Source organism: Lissotriton helveticus, chromosome 3_1, assembly GCF_964261635.1.
Source record: "Lissotriton helveticus chromosome 3_1, aLisHel1.1, whole genome shotgun sequence".
In the NCBI taxonomy this organism is placed as follows: domain Eukaryota; kingdom Metazoa; phylum Chordata; class Amphibia; order Caudata; family Salamandridae; genus Lissotriton; species Lissotriton helveticus.
This window is the reverse complement of record NC_136061.1, coordinates 843413730-843433878: the sequence shown is the minus strand read 5'-3', so window position 1 is coordinate 843433878 and position 20149 is coordinate 843413730. Positions and strand designations below refer to the sequence as shown.

Here is a 20149-nt window from a genome sequence, read left to right as displayed (position 1 = left end):
TAGTAGATATAGTCGCCGTCGACGAAGGAGCTGAAGACGTGAGAGAAATCGCCAACGATATAGGTAAAGCTGAGAAAATTGAACAGCTTTTACTCAAAGTTTTAGAAGATTCCCTTTTAGAGTATTTGAGAGCTGTAGCCTGTGGAGACTGTATAGGCCCAGATGAAGTAGAGGGAGACCTCTGAGAAGGGCCAGAAGTAGAGTGGGAGGATGTTTTCTTCCCTCACTTGGCGAACTGTCCTGAGATCTTGCTCTCTTACTGGAAGTTGAGGCTCTAGCTTCATCTTCAGCTGAAGAAGATTTAAGCCACAACAGGACTCTTGCCTCCCTAGCCCTTCGAGTTTTAGAAGGGAAGGTTTGGCAAATCTTACAATCTTTTGCCTCATGTTTAGGGAGAGGCAGTAAATGCAGTCCTTATGTTGATCATCAACATGGACTCTCTTTTTGTCGCAGGTTCTGCAAGGTTTGAACAAGGCCTTCTTGTCGGACACCTTGAAGGATAAACTGAGTTAGCACTCAGGGAAACTCCCTTCCACACGACATGCAGTGAACAGGGCAGGGGCAAGCAGGGCACGCTTTGAACTGGATGATAAGAGTTAGGACATAGCGGTAGCGGGGGGCAGGAGGATAATCACCGCGAGCTTTGAACCCGATGATAAATGTTAGGACAGTGCCGGGGCAGGGGGATAAGCACAGCGAGCTTTGAACCTGATGATAAGTATTAGGACAGAGCGGGGGCAGGGGGATAATCACAGCGAGCTTTGAACCCTATGATAAGTGTTAGGCCAGAGCGGGGGCAGCGGGGTAAGCACGACCAGCTTTGAACCTGAAGATAAGTGTTATGACAGAGCGGGGCGGAGGGGGTAAGCAAGGAAAGCTTTGAACCTGATGATAAGTTTTAGGACAGAGCGGGGAGCAGATGGGGTAAGCACTACGTATTAAGGGTAAAGTGGCCGTTCCTATGACATACCTAAAGCTGCTGGTTGAGAAGCTTGCAATGGACCCAGCCTCCCTTCTGAAAAAGGTGAGGGGGGAGGAGGGAAAAGGAAGAGGGAAGAGCTGCAGAGCGAAGCTGCTGGCAAAATCTGACCTTGAAGCATAGAGGTGGGAGCCAGAGGAGCGAGCAGCCCAAAGTAGAAAGGGAGACAGGGACACTTGTTTTCAAGAAAGGAAATGCACTGATCATGCCTTATTGACATACTTCCATGGCATGAATAGTGGTGAGGCTTGGAAATAGGAGCAGTTTCCCTCCTCCCTGTCCAAAGTGAGGGGTCGAGAGGAGAAAGAGCAGGCTAGAGAAGGTCTGCGCTGGGTTGTTTTCAACTTTGGAGATAAGGAGAATGGAATGCAGAGGGAGGAGAGAACAGCCAGGGCCTGTGACCCATGACGAGAGAGGAAAGGCATATGGTGCCTCTGCTTGTAAGCATGTGCCCGCGCACATGCACGCAAGCTCTAGGCCACAGTGGTAGCATTTTCTGAAGCCCTTACTAAAAGTCTTGCCAGAGGCACAGCGCATGCGCTACTCAAGGCTCGACCTAACAAAAATAGGCAACAGAAAAGTAGCAGCGGAAGGTCCACTAACAGTGGTGTTACAGAAAATGGGCAAGAAGCAGCGGGTCCAACACACCCCCTATTCAGGTAGAAGAGTAAGTGTCACACACACACACACACACACAGCAGAATAGATTACAAATTTAATTTTACTTCAAATGCACACAGTATTGGCAGACCAGATTAAAAAATTTAATTTTACCTCAAATACATAAAAATTACATGAGAGCCATCTGTGCAATAGTTCCTCACACATGCGGTAGAGATCCAACACTGGCAGCAGTAGCAGTGCACCATAACCCTGTTGTTGCTCAAGCTGGAATTCTCGTAACTGCTGACCACTTCAGTGAGTACAAAAAGGGAATTACTACTTGTAACACTCGTTCTGCATTATATGTATTCCTATTGAAGTCATAAACGTACAGTATTTTAGGGGGAGGAGCCTTTGGCAGTAGGAGGTGTTATCATTAGTCTTTACTTCTACTGCTCCAAGATTTTCCAAAGTTCCTCTCCGGTAAATACTTTCCCTGTCCTTCAAAGTGGTTTTTTACATTTTCTGACAATGAAGACAGTCTTCTACACTATGAGAAGGTGGAAGGTGGAAGGCAGACCACACAAAAATGAGGATCGGAAGGTTTTTTTCTCACCCATTGGGACACTTCACAAACAGTGAAGGCATACTGAAGAAAAACATATTTCTAAGAAGCAAAACAGGACTCTTAAACACATTAAATGAAGTGTAAAAGGATTAGTTTCTGAAGAAAAACGCTCAGGAAAAAAAAAGAGCCAAAGAACCTCTGAAGCGTTTTGAGGTCTAGTCAGCATGAGCCGGATGAAATAACTGAGCCTATGAGACAAACTGTGACAGTGCATGATGGGTAATGGAAGCTGCTGGCTTTCTTAACGTCGCAGTGTTTGCTAAGTGTAGCTGAAGCATTTTTGACTGTAGGAAGCTGGCTCTATATATACTATACCAAAATGAGGTATAGTGTGCACAGAGTACAGTGGAACCCCAAAGGCAGGCAGAGGTAAAAGTAGATAGCACCTTACTCTCTATTTGTGGTAGTGTGGGCGAGCAGTAAGGCTTTATCATAGGGTAGTGTTAAGCATTTGTTGATGTCACACACTCAAAGACTGAACTCAGACCAATTTGTTTGTATCAAAAATATTACGTTATTTTATTTCTAGAAACAAGCCAGGCCCTGGTGCAGTTACGTGAAAAAATACTTTGTAAAACCTTATGCAATGTTTTACAGTTAAATGCAGGTTCAAATGCAGTTGGTTGAATTACAGAGAAGTCAATATTTCTAAATTACCTTTCAGTTACTTTATAGATTACTTTGCATGTTACTGTTTAGATTACTTTAAGTTTCTTTTTCTACTCGGTGAGATATGCCTAGATATCAAACTGGACATTTCCTAGAGAAAAGGTAAGTAAATCAGTTTATGTACATTTGCAGTTTTTCAGTGCTTCAAACAAAGCAACTTCACATTTTGAAGAATTTTCAAGGTAAACAGTCAATGCAATCTTATGGGAGAAAATTAAGTTATTGGTTTGCAGGTAAGTACAAGTTTGTGGAAGTTGGTATTCTGGGATTAGAACCAGGGTTCCCCCAGCTCACAAGCAGGCCACAAAGTATGTGAGCAACGCTCCTGGTGTTAGGTTCAGGGCAAAGGGGGATCTGAGGCAGCACCCAAAGTACACCTGCAGCGGTGGCTGGGTGCTGTTTTGGCATTTGGTGCCCTGTTAATTTCAATGGGATGCCTGGGAATGCTGGGACACTGTCAATTGGGCAACACAAGGCCGTGGGACATCAGGTGCGGGGGTGTCTTTAGGCGTCAGTTTTTTTACCAGCTCCGGTCGCGGTCAGGGGGATCCTACAGAAAGGGGCTGAAGGCGTCGATTGGAGATTCGACGCAGGTCAGAGATCTCCAGATCTCAGGTCACAGGTCAGGATCGCCGGGGAGACCACCTCGTGGTGTTGGGACACACAAACTTGGGCTGTGGGCATCGGGTGCAGGGTGGTGCAAACTCGCGGTTTTGGCTTGGGCCAGAGTCTGTGGTGAGCAAATCCGGTGCTCACGGGAGACAATGTCTTGGGTTTGGAAGGCAGGGCAGGTCCTTTGGGTTCCTGAGGGCTGCTGGCTGCAGGACACACCGGGTTTTCGCTGGAGCAGGTGCGAGAAACAGACAGGCCGGTAGGTCTGGGGCAAGTCACTGGACGTCGTCCTCTTTTCACGACAATTAAAAAAATTTTTTTAAAAATGTATCTTCATAACTAGTGAAAAATAATTGAAATGTGTAAACAGTTCACTTATTAGCAATTTCAGTGCTGTGTTAGAAAAAAAGCCTGAAATCTTACAGTCTCATTTCACATGCTTTATACAGCGCGACTGTCACAGTTTACTTTACAACATCTTCTAACTTTAGTCACAGAAAGAAAAGTAAATGTAGGAAGACAAACTGACTTTTGTTCTGTCTGAAAGCCGAGCAAATGTGACAAGATAAGATTGAAAGGCATCTCTATTGCTCATTCACTTTGTGAGCAAGCAGAACACCTGTTGTCAGTTAACCAGAACGGGCGCGTAGGCCCTAAAAATAGCTTGTCTTGATTAAATCCGGCTCACCAAACTCACCAAAGTGGGGGGATTTTTCAAGCCCTGAATACTTGTATGTAAGCATATTGTTTTCTGTAATCTGCAAAAAGGTTGGATTGTTCATCTTCTTGCCATTCTAATGTTGCTAATAACATTACTCTGTTTCCTTCTTGAATCACTGCAGCATACGCATTTTGCTAAAGAAACACAATGCTTCAATAAATATCGAAATTGCATGTAGTGGATTTCTTGTGCATCTTTTTCGGTATGCATAAGTAGCTGAGCGAATTGATTCTAGATCTGATACCATGATTTACTTGGGGCATCAGGGTTGTCATGTTCTGGAGTTGCACACACATGTTTTACCCTGTAGGGTTAGGGGTACAGATGGTGCACTGTGAGCTAGCAGGCCAACATTTCCTGAGGGGTGCTCAGAATCAGTCTGTTCATTTTGTCCAAGAAACACACTTAAGAAAGTAGTTAGTGTTAGATTCCTTACCGCCCCACCCATCCTCCCCGTTCTGCGAACCGATATCCAGGGTTACGGTTCTTCCCTTTGAGGGCCCTAGTTTCATGGCACCAGTGTCGGTTTATCATGGCTCTGCGTTCCTGGCACGGAAAAGCAGTGTATAAGAACTGACGTCAGTGCGCGAGGGCGGCGTCTAAGTACTCCGACGACATCCCGGTGCCAAAGACGACGGACGCAGTCGACGCCTACCAACGCGCAGGGGTACTGCTACGCAAAACTTTCCGGATCCAGTCTGACACTTGGGGATATTCTAAGGTAAGGAATTTAACACTAACTACTGTTTCTTACAGATATATCGTTACCGAAGGTAAATAACTTGTGCTTTAAGGGCCTTATTCATCTATTCCCTTCATCTACTTTTGTAATGCCCCAGTGGGACTAAAATCTTGTTCTAATTTTACTTATGTGCACTTCCTTCGAGCTTCTTCATAGTTGTCCTCTCAGGTTGCTGACTCTCAAAACTGCCTTCCTTATTGCCATCACCTCTGCTTGCAGGATGAGTCACTGGCTTCTTGAAGACCATCATTGCAATTCTCTTTGTGTTATGGTGGCACAGTTTCTTCACTTGAATTGTAACCTTTGTATGAATCTTGCCAAATAAGGAATACAACGCATATATTCTTTGTCAAGGCGGTAAGTCAAGCCGGGAGGTGATGCCTCGATGGAAGCAGACTTCACACTTGGTCATGGTAGTGCTAATTGAGTTTGACAGCCTTATGACGTTGATGGGAGTCTGACTTGGCATTGAGGATCTGGGATGGCAGAACAGGTGCCAGAGGAGGCCCAGTGGTGGATTCAGAGAGTATAAACTGGTGCAGAGGGTGAATCTGCCGGCATAAGCTTAGACTAAGGGGGACTCTGCTCTTTATGGTCCAAAAGTATGCCAGAGGAAGACAGTAAGGATCCGAAGAGTCAGAGACTGGCCTAGATGGAACTCTTCGCGTTGCCTTGGAGTTGCAAACCGCTCCATAAACTCTGGTTAAGCCAGGACAACTTGCAGGAAAGGGTCCAACTTTTATTGACTTTAGGAGCGAGATTACACGGCATAGTGATGCTCTAATTTCTTCTCAGAAGTCCTGCTTGGATTTTTGGGTGCTTTTTCATAGACTTATATGAATACTTGGAACGTGACACAATTGACCAAGGGAATGACTTCTGGACCATAAACGGGAACCCAGAGAAACCCAGTGACTTGGACCGGTCTCGTTGCACAGGCTTACTGTGCTTGGCAACAGTTTTGCTTTGCGGTCTTGTATGACCTTTGGGTTCACTGACACACAGTTACAGCAGGCCTTAGAGGGGTGGCTCGAAACCAGGCACACAGGCATTTGTGATAGTACTTGAAGAATTAAAACCTGTTATTTTGGGAGGTGCTATTTACCTCACACACTGATTTTGGATGAAGAATGGTCTCAGAGATGAGCGGTAGCTCTAGATCAGCGTCTAGAGGCACGGAAGGAAAAGAACTGACATCAGCACGTGGGTTTGGTAACTACATAGGACCAGCATGTCATTTCTGGACTGGAACTGTATCAGTGCGGAGCTGCACAGTGCCACCTACGGGTGTGCAGAGGTACTGCTCAAAAGTTTACAGGTCCAGTCTGATGCCTGGAGAATACTCAAAAGTTGAGGAATTTGTGGTTACAAGTCCCTATCAAAAATGATAATGCAACAGCGGTGTGGTTATGCCAGACCTAAAAAACATAAAAGCCTCCGCACTCACCCGTCTTTTGGGTTGTGGAAATCCATCCCGGTGCCTCCGCCGGGCTCTCCGAGACAGAAGGCCAGGTCCTCTGGTCAGGGGGTCATAGGCTTCTGGAATGAAAGAGAAGACAGTTGTCTGGTCCGGAGCAGCACAGTCACAAAATCAACAAAGACTGCATGAAAACAAACAAAAAAGAAATCTATTCTACTAGCAGCCAATTCTCCCCACTTATTTCACAAACCAGTTGGGAAGTCTGCCTCCAAGTCTTGTTCGGTGCCCACTCTGGAAGGTCGTTTCGGCTCAGTGTCAGGCTCGTGAACAGTAGCTGATCTTAAGGCGTAGTGGTTCAGCTCATCTTCCCAGCTATGTGGTGTGGACACTGCTTCAGATTCTATGTCACCGCTGTAAGTGCTACCTTGGTCTGTAAAAGTAAATGAAACATCGATAAACTACTTTTAAGGAAACATTATTTCACAATTGAGAGCTTCACCCAATTACTCAACCTCAAACAGATATACATGCAAAGAAAACACCACAAATACTTTCACAATAAAATGTATTAAAAAAACAGCCACTAACCCGGTAACATTTAAAATGCAGGCACTGAACAATTCTAATATCTCATTAAAAAAAGGAAAAAGTGGGATAAACAGTATTACACGCAGAGTGTGCTTTGACCATATGGCCACAAACAGCTGGCCCTTTTATCTTAAAGGACAGAGATTCAGAATCAGGCAGCCAATTCATTCTGAAGCAGTAGTAGGGCTTTAGGACGTTAATTTACGGCGATCCACTAAAGCCAACTCTCCGTGGCAACCTAGGGTGGAGGGTAAATTGTTTTTTAATTCAGTGACTATTTCCACGATGGAGAAAGAAAACAATACTTTCATGTAGCAATTGGATTGAGACCTCTTGGCTTGTAGATTCATATGGCGCCAAACAGTGCTTGTTGGGTCAGGGACCTGACAAAGCTGTTTTTCTGAAACAATGCTTGCAGGTTCAAGTACCTCAAAAATGGCTCGATCACTTTCTGAAACCCAAAAAGCAAAAGGTCTCAGAATCCACCTTAAATTAATACTGTTTTCCACATTTGGACGATGGTATGTTTACAAGTTTATAACAGCACATTCTGACTACATTAAAACAGAACCCTTTTGAAAGCTTCCCAGGTTGAGGGGATGAGACAAAAAACCCTAAAAGAGTATAAACTGCAAACAGAACGTGACAAATGAGTAATGTTTTCAGCTTACTGCTAGTTTTATAGTATAATACATACTATGCAAAGATGGTGACGCAGCACCACTCCCCATTTTATATGCAGTGACTAGCAGGAAGAGGCAGTCTTCAAAGATGCTTGGCCAACTTGTGCCAATTTCATGTGGGGACATCAACATAAAAACGTTTATGAAAACTGTAAACTGATGACCAATGCCACTGCTCTGCAAATGGCAGCTAGTGGAAAGCCACCCAGGAATGGTACTAAAGCTTCAGTTTTTTCCAGTGGAGAAAATCCAATGAGTTGCATCAAGTGTACATTTCATCTTAGCATACCAAATCAAAACCCATTTTATAATCACCAGCTTGGAAACAGGGCATTATCAATACAGCTGTGTGAAAGTAATAGAAGGGTACAAAATATTTCAAATAGTGCGTGTGAGTGCAGTGAACAGGATGCATTACAACTCTTTTTACATCTAATGAATGCAGATAAAGTAAAGCGCAAGTTACTTACTTGTGTAACGATATATATGTAAGAGACATTAGTTTGTGATAGATTCCTTACCTTAGAATATCCCCAGACGTCGGATCCGGAAAGTTTGTCAGCAGTACCCCTGCGCGTCGGTAGGCGTCGTCGTATGGCTCCACGTACGCCGTTGGCGTCTTAGTCACTGAGATGACGTCGCTGGAGCTACACCGACGCGCCCAAAGGTGCTGACGTCAGTTCTGTATACTACTTTCCGTGCCAGGAACGCAGAGCCTTGCAAGATACTGACCACAGGTGCATTAAAACTAGGGCCCTGAAAGGGTTGACCTTAACCCTAGAAATCAGTTCGCAGAACGAAGATGATGGGTGGGGCGGTAAGGAATTTATCACTAACTAATGCAAGTAAGTAACTTGTGCATCTGAAAGAGACACGTTAGTGATAGATTCCTTACCTTAGAATAGATACCCCAGCAATACCAACCCCGGTGGTGGGTCTGCGAACCAAGATCACACCAGAAAGTCACGGAGCACAGAACGGCCAAAGAAGCTGTCCCTCTGGACTTTACTGGCAAGGCAATACTACTTGGTAAAAGTGCGCAGTGAGGCCCACGTGGCTGCCTGACCGATGTCTTGCAGGGGGACACCACGTCCCAATGCAGTAGTAGCCGTTGTCGCCATGGTAGAATGGGCGCGCAGCCCCACCGGAGGTTCCTTAGCCAGAGGATAACAGACCTTTATACCCAAGACGACCCAGTGGGATATAGTCCTTTTGTGTACAGCCTGGCCTTTCTCTGCACCTACGTAGCCAACAAAGAGCTGGTCATCCACCCGGAACTGTTGTGTGAGATTCAGGTAAAATTAGAGTGCATGTTTTGGGTCCAGACGGTGGAGCCTCTCTTCCTCTCTGGAAGGGTGCGGAGGCAGAAAGAAAGTGGGCAAGGTGATAGTCTGCCTGATGTGGAAGGCAGTGACAACCTTTGCCAAGAAGGAAGGACGAGTGTGAAGTAAAACCTTATCCGGATGAATGACAGAAAAGGAGGCTTACAGGAAAGAGCCTGGAGCTCACTCACGCGCCTAGCGGAGGTGATGGCAACCAGGAAAGCAGTTTTCAAAGTTAATAAACTAAGAGGACAGTTGTGAATCGGCTCAAAGGGAGCGCACATCAAATAGATAAGAACCAGATTCAAGTCCCATTGTGGCATTACAAACGGAATAGGAACGCCCTTGAGAATTCTATTTACAACAGGAGACTTGAAAAGAGAGGGCAGATCAGGTAGCCTGAGAAAGGACGAAATTGCAGAACGATAGCCCTCAATAGTGCCCAGAGCAGAGCCCTACTGGGCCAGAGAAAAAAGGAACAAAAGGACTTCTGAAAGAGGGGCAGAAAGGGGATCCACAGCCTTTGCTGTGCACCATGCCACAAATTTGTTCCACCTGCAGGCGTATACCAATTTAGCGGAGGGATGCCTGGCTGCCAGAATGATATCACAGACTACAGGAGGCAAGTAAAAAGGAATCAACTGTCACCGCTCAATCTCCAAGCATGTAGGTAGAGGCTGGACAGGTTCAGGGGGAGGACCGTTCCCTGCTAATGCAACAGAAGATCCTCCCGAAGAGGCAGTCAGATGAGGGAATCCATGCTCATACTGAGTAGCTCAAGATACCAAACTCTTCGAGCCCAGTCAGGAGCCGCAAGAATGAACTTGGCCCGGTCAAGCCAAATGTTCTTCAGCACTCTGGGTAGTAGTGGTTTAGGCGGAAAAGAGTACAATAGATTGCAGCTTCACTCTTGATGAAAAGCGTCGCCGAGCAAGTGCCGCCTTGGAAACTCCAATGCGCAGAAGTGATGACATTGCGCGTTCTCTTCGGTGGCGAATAGATCTAATCTAGGCTCTCCCTCCTGTCGAAAGAGACCTTGCGCCACCTCCGAGTAAAGACCCCATTCGTGATCCATCATACAGCTGCGGCTGAGTTCATCCGCCCTGATGTTCAAAGAACCTGCCAGGTGTTGAACTGTCAAGGAAATGTCTTGACATTCCAGCCATGTCCAGAGGCACAGAGCCTCTTGACACAGGGCCCACGACCCCACCCCGCCCTGCTTGTTGCAATACCACACGACGGTGGTGTTGTCTGTGAACACTTGCACCACCCTCCCCTTGACAGAGGGAAGGAATGCTTTCAGTGCATGAAGGATCGCCCGAAGCTCCAGAAGGTTGCTATGGAGCCAGGACTCCACCGGAAACCAGAGGCCTCTAATCTCTGCCTCTCCCATGTGGCCACCCCATCCCAGTAGGGACGCATCCATCACCACTGTGTGCTCCGGCTGGGGAAGGGAGAGGGATCTGCCGTTGATCCAATGTTGATTCGTGATCCACCACTGCAATTGTTGTGCAGTGCCCTCTGAGATCTGGATGTAGTCAGACAGGTTCCCCTTATGCTGCGCCCACTGGAACTTAAGGTCCCACTTCAGGTCCCACTGCAAAGCCTGCATATGCCCTCTAGCATGGTAGGTCAGCAGGACGCAGTAGGCCATGAGGCCCAGCAGTCTCAAGGTCGTCCTGACCGAAACCCAGGACAAGGGCTGAAAGATCGGTGTAGGAAGGTAGATCCCTATGGTTGCCCCCAACTTTTTGCCTGGTGTTTTGCTGGTTTTCTGACTTAATTGACCTGGGGCCCTGCTATTCAGGACCCCAGGCCTACTGCTCTCTCTGTAAAATGGATTCCATGTACCTTAGGTACATATCTAATTGGATACTGAGTCACCTTATCAGTCCCTGTACAGTGTACCTTAGGTGCCCAGGGCATAGGTGTACCCAGGGCCTACCAGGGGCTGCAGCATGTATTATGCCACCCCTGGCTGGCCATCCAAATCTGACACAATTGGCTGCTTGATAGCTGGGGCAAAGTGGTGTACTCACCCTCTGCTGTAGATATAGTATTCCTATATGTAGGAGAGTAGGGTCTGCAATCCTATGATCACCCAGATTTTTGCTTTTTTTTGCTGCACTGGTTTACGACTTTCCCTGGCTGTGGGCCTGCTAATCAGACCCACAGCCTAGCTGTTCTCTCTATCCAAATTGTACTTAGGTACTGAATTGGCACTGGGCCCTCTCCAAGTCCCTGTACCCAGGGCTGAGGTGCACCCAGAAGTCTCCCAGGGGCTGAAGCATGTATTATGCCACCCCTGGATTGACTAACTAAAACTGACACAACTGGCTGCACGACAGCTGGGGCAAGGTGGTGTACTCACCCTTTGCTTTAGATATAGTATACCTATATCTAACCCTAAAAATGGACACACAGATCTCCTATCAGTCACTCCTATAGCAGGCCTTAACAATCCTGAAGGCAGAGTGCTTGGAATCGTGTGAGATGGTGCTCTGGCATGAGCTGAGCCTGTCTGCGGCTTTCGGGATCCATCCCTTAGCCGTTTCCATGATATCGCATACCATATACTCTTAAGTGCATTATAATCCTCGCGGTTATGTGCCAACTCTGGTATCGCTTTATCAAAACATGTCGAGTAAGGTGTCATACGAATTGGAATACTAACCCCTCGCCAATTCTGGCGACGGGGTTAGCATTCCACCCTTCTAGAGGGACACGACATGCCTGTAACCTATAACCCGGTTAAAAGTCAGACAGAGCCTTAGCATCCACAAAATGGATGCTGCCACCGAGACACAAGTCTGCCCTCCTGCTGCTGGGAGTCCTCCCAGAGCAGGAGATAAGGACAAAGGGTTTCCTGCCAGGGGCGGTGCCAGCACCGTCCCAGACAGGGTTTTGTGTATTGTAGGTAGGCAGGGCTTTAGAGGAAGGTGACTGCAAGTGGCACCCCGGTGCTCACTGTGCATAGGCCGGCTGGAACCAGTTCCAGGGGCACTCCAGCCCCTGGCCTGGGGAAAAGCCCGCCAAGGAAGTGGGTGTAACCACCCCCCTCCTGGTCCCACCCCTAGGGCAGGACCTAGTCGCGTGCCAGCCCCCTTTTACAGGATAAAGGTAGAGACTGGCCCCCTTCCAAATCAGATCATCTTTGAATCCTGAAACTACTTTCTGCGAAAGGAACTCAAGACTTCTTCCTAAGATTTCTCCCTTGTGACTAAGGAGTAGTCACCCTGCATCCGCAGGCACCATCTAAGAACACTGCGGTCTGCTGCAAGTCCTTCCTCCGGAATCCGACTGCCCAGCTCGACGAGAACCGGCTTCCCTGGCACCTCTGACCTCTACCCACCTCTACAGCCCAGCTGAGAACCGTGGGTGCGACGAGACCTCAAGGGACCGGCCATCTGCAAGACTGCACGACTTCTTTCCAGCAAGCCCGCCGAGTGAATTCCTGGTGAGTGCTTTGGGGTCCGAGAAGCCCAGACTCTGAGCAGCTCCAGCTCCGAAGTGCAGCCCCCCAGCATCTCCACGATCTGCGTGGGGCCCTTCTGCTTTCCGCTGCTCACCGCGTTGTTTGGCTACTAGCCCGTTGGCTTGTGGCCTTCCTGACGACGCCCGACGACATTTCTGCTGCTGGTCTGGTTGCTCCAGACTGGCCCTTGCTCCCTTCCAGAAGAGGAGCACCCCGGACCCTCCTGGTCCACTCAAGACGCCATTTTGAGTCCACCGCGTGGGCTTGAATTAGCCAAGGCTTGTTGCCCACTCCTGGGTAACTTCGACGCCGACGACTTCATCCTTCGTGGGACAGCTCGCACCTCCATCCTGGTCGCCGACAACGCCTCCTGGCCCGAGAGACTGCAGAGCCCAGCAGCGCCCACTCACCTGACTGCGGTGACTTCGCCCGGTGCCATCCTGGTGCCCACTTAATCACTGGCTAGTGATTCAAGAACTTGGTCCCCTCTGCTTTCAGGTTTCTTCTTCCTTGATCCAGGCTTGGATCCATCGAACTTTTCCTCACTGGTCGCCTGCCAGCAACTTCTTCCTTCCAGGCTCCTGGTCCGGCAACGAGATCCCCGACGTCTTTTCAGACCTATGCAGCTGCAGCCCCTGGGCTAGGTAACTTCGGCACTCCGGTGTCCCAGCATAGCCTCACTATCCAAGGGTCAGGATCCACTGTCGTTTTCTCCCTACCAGGTCGGGTTCGCCCGTGAACACTAACTTTGTGAATTCTAGCTTCCATAGACTTTGTCCCGCATCCCGCGTGAGAGTGCACACTCTGCACCCGAGTCCCCTGGGCCTCCTAGTAGTAATCTAACGATTCCCTAGTCCAGTCCTAGCGATTCCAAAGCCTATTAGAACTGTTACTTACCTGCTAGTAATTCGCATTCCACTTTTAGCGTATATGGTTTTTCGTGCCCCTCGGGCATTTGTGTAACGTGCTAACTTAAAAGTATTTTCGTAAGAGTTTTGTTGTGTGCTTAGCTCCCTGTCTCATAAAGAGCCAGGGTAGTCTTGTTATAAATAAATACACTGTTTATTTTTCATAATAACTTGTGTGGTGTCCTTTCACTGGGTGTTCAAGGGGTAATGTGATGGTAAAACAGCTGGCTTAACACGCCCTCTAGAGTCTTAGCCTTAGACTGCTCGTATCCATGCTACTAGGATAGCTGGTCTATAAGGTTGACTTACAACCAATCATCAATAAGGGTTGTTTGGACTGATATATAGTGATCACTAGAATAGTGAGCACTGCACATCAGGCCAACTTCTCACACTATATCTAAACCTAAATGGACACACAGATCTCCTATCAGTCACTCCTATGGCAGGCCTTGACAATCCTGAAGGCAGAGTGCTTGGAATCGTGTGAGATAGTGCTCTGGCATGAGCTGAGCCTGTCTGCGGCTTTCGGGATCCATCCCTTAGCCGTTTCCATGATATCGCATACCATATACTCTCAAGTGCATTATAATCCTCGCGGTTATATTTATTTTATTTATTTATGGGCTTGTAACGCGCCGGCATCACACCCGAAGGTGTTTCTCCGCGCGGAGCTGTGAGGTAAACAGGTCGAGCAAGCTCCTCCTAGAATAGTACTGTCTTTAGGCATTTTCTGAAAGCTGAGTGACTCGAGCATTCTCTAAGGGAGAGGGGGAGGTTGTTCCATAGACGAGGGCCCATGATGGAGAGGGCACGGCCTCCCTGTCTGGTCTTGTGATGTCTGGGAACCTGAAGTAACAGTTGGTTACTGGACCTAAGATTGCGGGATGGACGGTGGTACACAAATTTATCTGCCAAGTAGTGGGGTCCCAGATTATGAAGACTCTTGTGTATCACACAGCAGATCTTGAATTCCACCCGTTTCCGGATGGGAAGCCAGTGAAGGGCCTTGAGGAGGGGGAGGGACGGCGTTCTGGGGGGGGTGTTAGTTACCAGCCGTGCCGCGGTGTTCTGCACCACCTGCAGTTTATTAAGCACTCCTTCATTGGCTGCTAAGAATAGGCCATTGCAATAGTCCAGGCGACTCAGAACGAGGGCCTGGACCAGGGTCTTCCGTGTGTTGTCTGGAAGAAGGGGGAACACTTTCCGAAGGAGGCTAATGATGTGGAAGCAGGACCCTGCCGTGGTGCTGGCATGATGGAAAAGGGTAAGGTCATGGTCTAAACGAACCCCCAGGTTTTTTACTACCTGTTTCGGGAGAGGGGTCTGACCCAGGCTGGAGGGCCACCAGTCGGGGGTCCACAGGATTCTTGCCTCTCCGAATAGCATGACCTCAGACTTTCCCACATTACACTGGAGAAAGTTCTTGGCCATCCAGCTGGCGATCGCAGTCATGCCGTTGGAGAAAGCTTGTCTTATCTCCGGGGTAAAGGTCTTAAAGGTAAACAGCAGCTGCGTATCGTCAGCGTAGGAGATAGGCATAAACCCGAAGGACCTCGTCATGTTGGCCAAAGAGGAGACATATACGTTAAACGTAGGGCTAAGACAGGAGCCCTGCGGGACTCCTCTGATGATACTGGCAGAAGTGGAGCTAAAAGGGCCCATATTCACCTTCTGAGTACGCTCTGAGAGAAAGCTGGTGAACCACGCCAAGGCAGATCTGTCAATGCCTATCTCCTTTAATCTGGTGAGGAGAATGGCGTGGGATATGGTGTCGAATGCTGCGGATAAGTCCAACAGCACCAACACCACTGACAGCCCTCTGTCCAGGGACAGGCGTATGGCATCCGTGACGGAGAGAAGAGCAGTCTCGGTACTATGCCTAGGCCTGAACCCGGACTGAGAATGGTCTAGACTGCCGGTCTGCTCAATGAAGCTGGAGAGATGGTAATTAACGTGCTTCTCCGTCAGTTTGCCAATGAACGGCAGAAGGGAGATTGGCCTCAGATTGGTCATGTCCGACCAGGGGATGGCGGTGTTTTTCCTGATAGGCTTGACCATGGCCTCCTTCCACTCCCGGGGGACCAATCCCTCAGAGAGGGAGCGGTTGATCACCGTCAGAATGGAGGGACTGAGGACACTCCCAATAAGGTGCATGACACCTCTGGTATCGCTTTATCAAAACATGTCGAGTAAGGTGTCATACGAATTGGAATACTAACCCCTCGCCAATTCTGGCGACGGGGTTAGCATTCCACCCTTCTAGAGGGACACGACATGTATGTAACCTGTAACCCCGGTTAAAGTCAGACAGAGCCTTAGCTCCACAAAATGGATGCTGCCACCGAGACACAAGTCTGCCCTCCTGCTGCTGGGAGTCCTCCCAGCCCAGGAGGCAAGGACAAAGGGTTTCCTGCCAGGGGCGGTGCCAGCACCGTCCCAGACAGGATTTTGTGTATCCTAGGTAGGCAGGGCTTTAGAGGAAGGTGACTGCAAGTGGCACCCCGGTGCTCACTGTGCATAGGCCGGCTGGAACCAGTTCCAGGGGCACTCCAGCCCCTGATCTGGGGAAAGCCCGCCAAAGGAGAGGGGTGTAACCACCCCCCTCCTAGTCCCACCCATTTGGCAGGACTTAGTCGCGTGCCAGCCCCTTTTTGCAGGATAAAGGTAGGAACTGGCCCCCTTCCAAATTAGATCAATCTTTGAATCCTGAACCGACCTTCTACACGAAGAACTCAAGACTCTTCTCAAGATTTCTCCCTTGTGACTAAGGAGTAGTCACCCTGCAGCAGCAGGCACCAACCAAGCATCGCGGTTTGTTGCCAGTCTCTCCTCCGGATCAAGACTGCTCCAGCACGACGAGAACCGGCTTCCCTGGCACCTCTGACCTCAACCTACATCATCAGCCCAGCTGTGATCCGTGGGTGCGACGAGACCTCGAGGGACCGGCCATCTTCAGAACTGCACGACGCTTGTCCAGCACGACCACCGAGTGACCCTCGACTGAGTGCTTTGGGGTAAGAGAAGCCCCGACCTTGAGCAGCTCCAGCACCGAAGTTCAGCTCCCCTGCATCCACGAGATCTGCGTGGGGCCCTTCTGCTTTTTGCTGCTCACCGCGTTGTCCAGGTCACTTGCCCGTTGGCTAGTGACCCTCTGACGACGAACTCTAACGACAAACACCGCTGGTCTGGTTGCTCCAGACTGGCCCTTGCTTCCCTCCTTCAGAGAAGTACCCTGGACCCTCCGGGTCCACTCAAGACGCCATTTTAGGTCCACCGTGTGGGCCTTGCATTTGCCAAGACTTGTTGCCCAATCCTGGGTCCAGCGACGTCGACAGCAAGTACCTTTGTGGGACAGCTCGCACCTCCATCCTGGTCGCCGACAACGCCTCCTGGTCCGAGAGACTGCAGAGCCCAGCAGCGCCCACTCACCTGGCTGAGGTGACTTCGTCCGGTGCCATCCTGGTGCCCACCTAAATCACTGGCTAGTGATTCAGAACTTGGTCCCCTCTGCTTACAGGTTTCTTCTTCCCTGATCCAGGCTTGGATCACCACGAACTCCTTCACTGGCCGCCTGCCAGCAACTTCTTTCTTCAGGCTCCTGGATCTTCAACGAGGGTTTCCGACGCAACTTGAACCCTATGCAGCCGCAGCCCCTGGGCTAGGTAAACTGAGTACTCCGGTGCTCCAGCATAGTCCAACACCCTAAGTGTTCGGATCCACCCTTGTTTTCGACCCACCTAGTCGGGTTCGCCCGAGAACAGTAACTTTGCAAAGTGCTAGTATCCATAGACTTGTTCCCGCATTACGCGTGAGAGTTCCCACTCTGCACACGGCGTCCCTAGGCCTCCTGCTTCTAATCTAAGGGTTCAGCATTGTAGGCCTAGCGTTTCTACAGTCTAGAAAAGTATTACTTACCTGCTAGTAACTTCGCATTCCACTTCTTGTGTATATGGTTTTTCGTGCCCCTCTGGCATTTGTGTAAATTGTGCGACTTTCAGTAATTCTTCAAGAGTTTTGTTGTGTGCTTAGCTCTCTGTCTCATAAAGAGCCAGGGTAGTCTTGATATAAATAAATACACTTTATTTTTCATAACAACTTGTGTGGTGTCCTTTCACTTGGTGTTCAAGGGGTAATGTGATGGTAAAACAGCTGGCTTAACACGCCCTCTAGAGTCTTAGCCTTAGACTGCTCGTATCCATGCTACTAGGATAGCTGGTCTATAAGGTTGACTTACAAGCAATCATCAATAAGGGTTGTTTGGACTGATACAGAGTGCTCACTACAATAGTGAACATTATATATCAGGCCAACTTCTCACAATCGGGATCATAGCCTGAATGTCCCGGACTCGCTGTTCGGGAGGATAAACCCGAATCTGTACCGTATCCAGAACCGCTCCAATGAAGAGGAGCTTCTGAGAGGGAATCAGGTGCGACTTCGGCACGCTGATGGAAAACCCCAGCAAATGCAGGAGGTCGGCCGTAGTCTGGAGGTGGGAGACGATAGCCTGGGGCGAGCCTCCCTTCTTCCGCCAGTCGTCGAGATAAGGAAAGACTGGAACCCCTGATCTGCGCAGATGAACTGCGACCACTGCCATCACTTTTATGAACACCCGAGGGGTGGGGTAAGTCCGAAGGGGAGCACGGTAAACTGAAAGTGCTCGTGGCCTACCATGAACCGCAGGTAACGCCGGTGGGCTGGCAGGACAGGGATGTGAAAATATCCGTCCTGCAAGTCCAACGCTACCATCCAGTCTCCGGGGTCTAGGGCAGCTAAGACCTGAGCCAAAGTCAGCATCTTGAACTTCTCCTTCCGGAGGAAGCCGTTGATGTTCCGCAGGTCCAAGATAGGGCGCAGGCCCCCCTTTGCCTTTTTTGGGAACCAGAAAGTAGTGGGAGTCACAACCACACCCTACTTCTGGCTCAGGAAAGTGCTCGATGGCCACCTTGGCAAAGAGGGCCGTAACTTCCTCTGGCAGAAATTGCAAGTGATCCCACGCGGTGGTACTGCAGTGGCATGGCTGGAGGGGTCGCCTCGAAGGGGAGGGAGTAGCCCCTTTGGATGATTTGCAGCACCCACCTGTCCAATGTGATGATGCACCAGTGGAGGAGGTGATGGCGAACCCTGACCCCCACTGGCGTCAAATGGGCTTTGAGGCGGATGGTGCGGGGGTGGATGAGGACTGGCCTCGCCGCTGTCCCCGCCAAGGCGGTTACCACGTCCGCCGCCGCGCTGGATGTTAGTCTACGGCCCGTGTCTGGCAGGACGTGAGGGGGCGCCCCTTCCTTGGCCACGAAAGGAGCGAAAGGCAGAAGTTTGCTGGTGCTGGCCCGACAGGTCCAAGGAGTTGGCCGTAGCCCTGGAGTCCTTGAAACGCTCAAGCAAACTGTCTGCCTGGTCGCCAAAGAGGCGGCGGCCATCAAACGGCATCTCCATGAGTGTGTTCTGGACATCAGCCGAGAAGTTGGCGGACCTCAGCCAGGCGTGGCCGCGAACCGCCACGGTCGTAGAAATTGCCCTGCCTTGCGAGTCCGTGGTATCCAGCCCACATCGAATAGAATACCGTGCTGCATCTCGCCCTTCCGAAAGGGCTTGAGCAAGTTTTGCCCGGGCCTTCTCCAGGCAGTCTCGCAGCACGTCCGCAACCGTGTCCCACAGAGTGGGTGTAACGGCCCAAAAGGCAAGCGGTGTTGACCGACCGCAACCCCAAACTTAGTGAGGAGAACAGCTTCTTACTGAACTGGTCACACCTTTCGGATTCCCGATTAGAAGGGGCAGTCGGGAATGCGGTCTGGGAGTTAGAAGCCTAGATAACCGGCTCTCGGGGGTGGGGTGGGAGGACAGGAAGCTAGGGTCGCTCGGGCCGGGTGGTGGCCTCTGGCCACGTTGCGATCTACAGGGGGCCTCTAGCGGGCTTGGACCAGGTACCCAACAGATCGTCAGTAAGGGCCTCATTAAACGGCAGTAGGGGCTCCGGAGAGCATGACTGCGGTTTGAGGACCTCGGTGAGGAGGTTAGTCCTCATGGCTGCGACAGGGAGCTCAAGAGCTAAAGCCTTGGCCGCCCTCGTCAACACCACGCTGTAAGCAGCCCCCTCCTCCATAGCCACGGTAGGAGGGGAGACAAAACCAGTGTCGGGCGAAGTGTCCAGACCACTGGCCTCACCTAGCTCAACTGCCCAGACCAGATATGACTGGCACTCCCGTGCCAGAGGGTCCTCAGACTCCTCCCAATCCTCCTCGTCTCCCATCTCCTGATAGTCAGGTGCAAAGGATGGGGTCGGATCGTAGAAGAATTGCTCTTCTCTCGGCGTTGAATAAGGCGTTGAGCGACACCGGTCCGACGACGGATCTGGACCGAGGGAGGGACCGGTGACTGCGTCGAGGGCGACACCCGGGGGGCCAGCGCCGGCGGAGGGGACCCGGATCCAGTGGGGCCCTGCAGCGTCGGGACCGAAGTCGTCGACGGCGCCAAAGCACCCGACGGCGCCGGGGCTGAAGCCCCCGCCCCTCTTGGGCTCCCAGACGGGGCCGCTGGGCCTGAAGGCGCCACTGCGGTACCAGACGGAGGAGAGAGCGACCTCATGGCCATGAGGAAGGCATCGATCTCCTCCGGCGTTGCGTTTAGCCCAGGGACTGGCGGGTATGGAGCTGGCCGCGGTGCCTGTGGCTCCGGCGGAGCCGCGTGGGCGGTGTCGCCCGAACCCCCGGCAGCATCACGCGAGCTTCGGGGGGAGTCGGAAGAGCGATGTCGTCTCTTCGACTTCTTGTGCCTCTTACCTGAAGACTTGGAGACC

At 50.3% G+C, this 20149-nt stretch overlaps 1 protein-coding gene across 8 annotated transcripts in view; it reads right to left on the bottom strand.

Moving 5' to 3' along the window:
- The window catches only part of ZMYM4 (zinc finger MYM-type containing 4), a 1395070-nt gene that overhangs the window by 511849 nt on the left and 863072 nt on the right, over nucleotides 1-20149 (bottom strand). For all 8 annotated transcript variants that reach the window (XM_078681133.1, XM_078681129.1, XM_078681130.1 and 5 more), the window contains exons 20-21: nucleotides 6625-6804; nucleotides 6402-6493 (exon numbers count right to left, since the gene is read on the bottom strand). In XM_078681133.1, the coding sequence (XP_078537259.1) occupies nucleotides 6402-6493; nucleotides 6625-6804 (272 nt within the window). The remainder of the gene's footprint in view (nucleotides 1-6401; nucleotides 6494-6624; nucleotides 6805-20149) is intronic.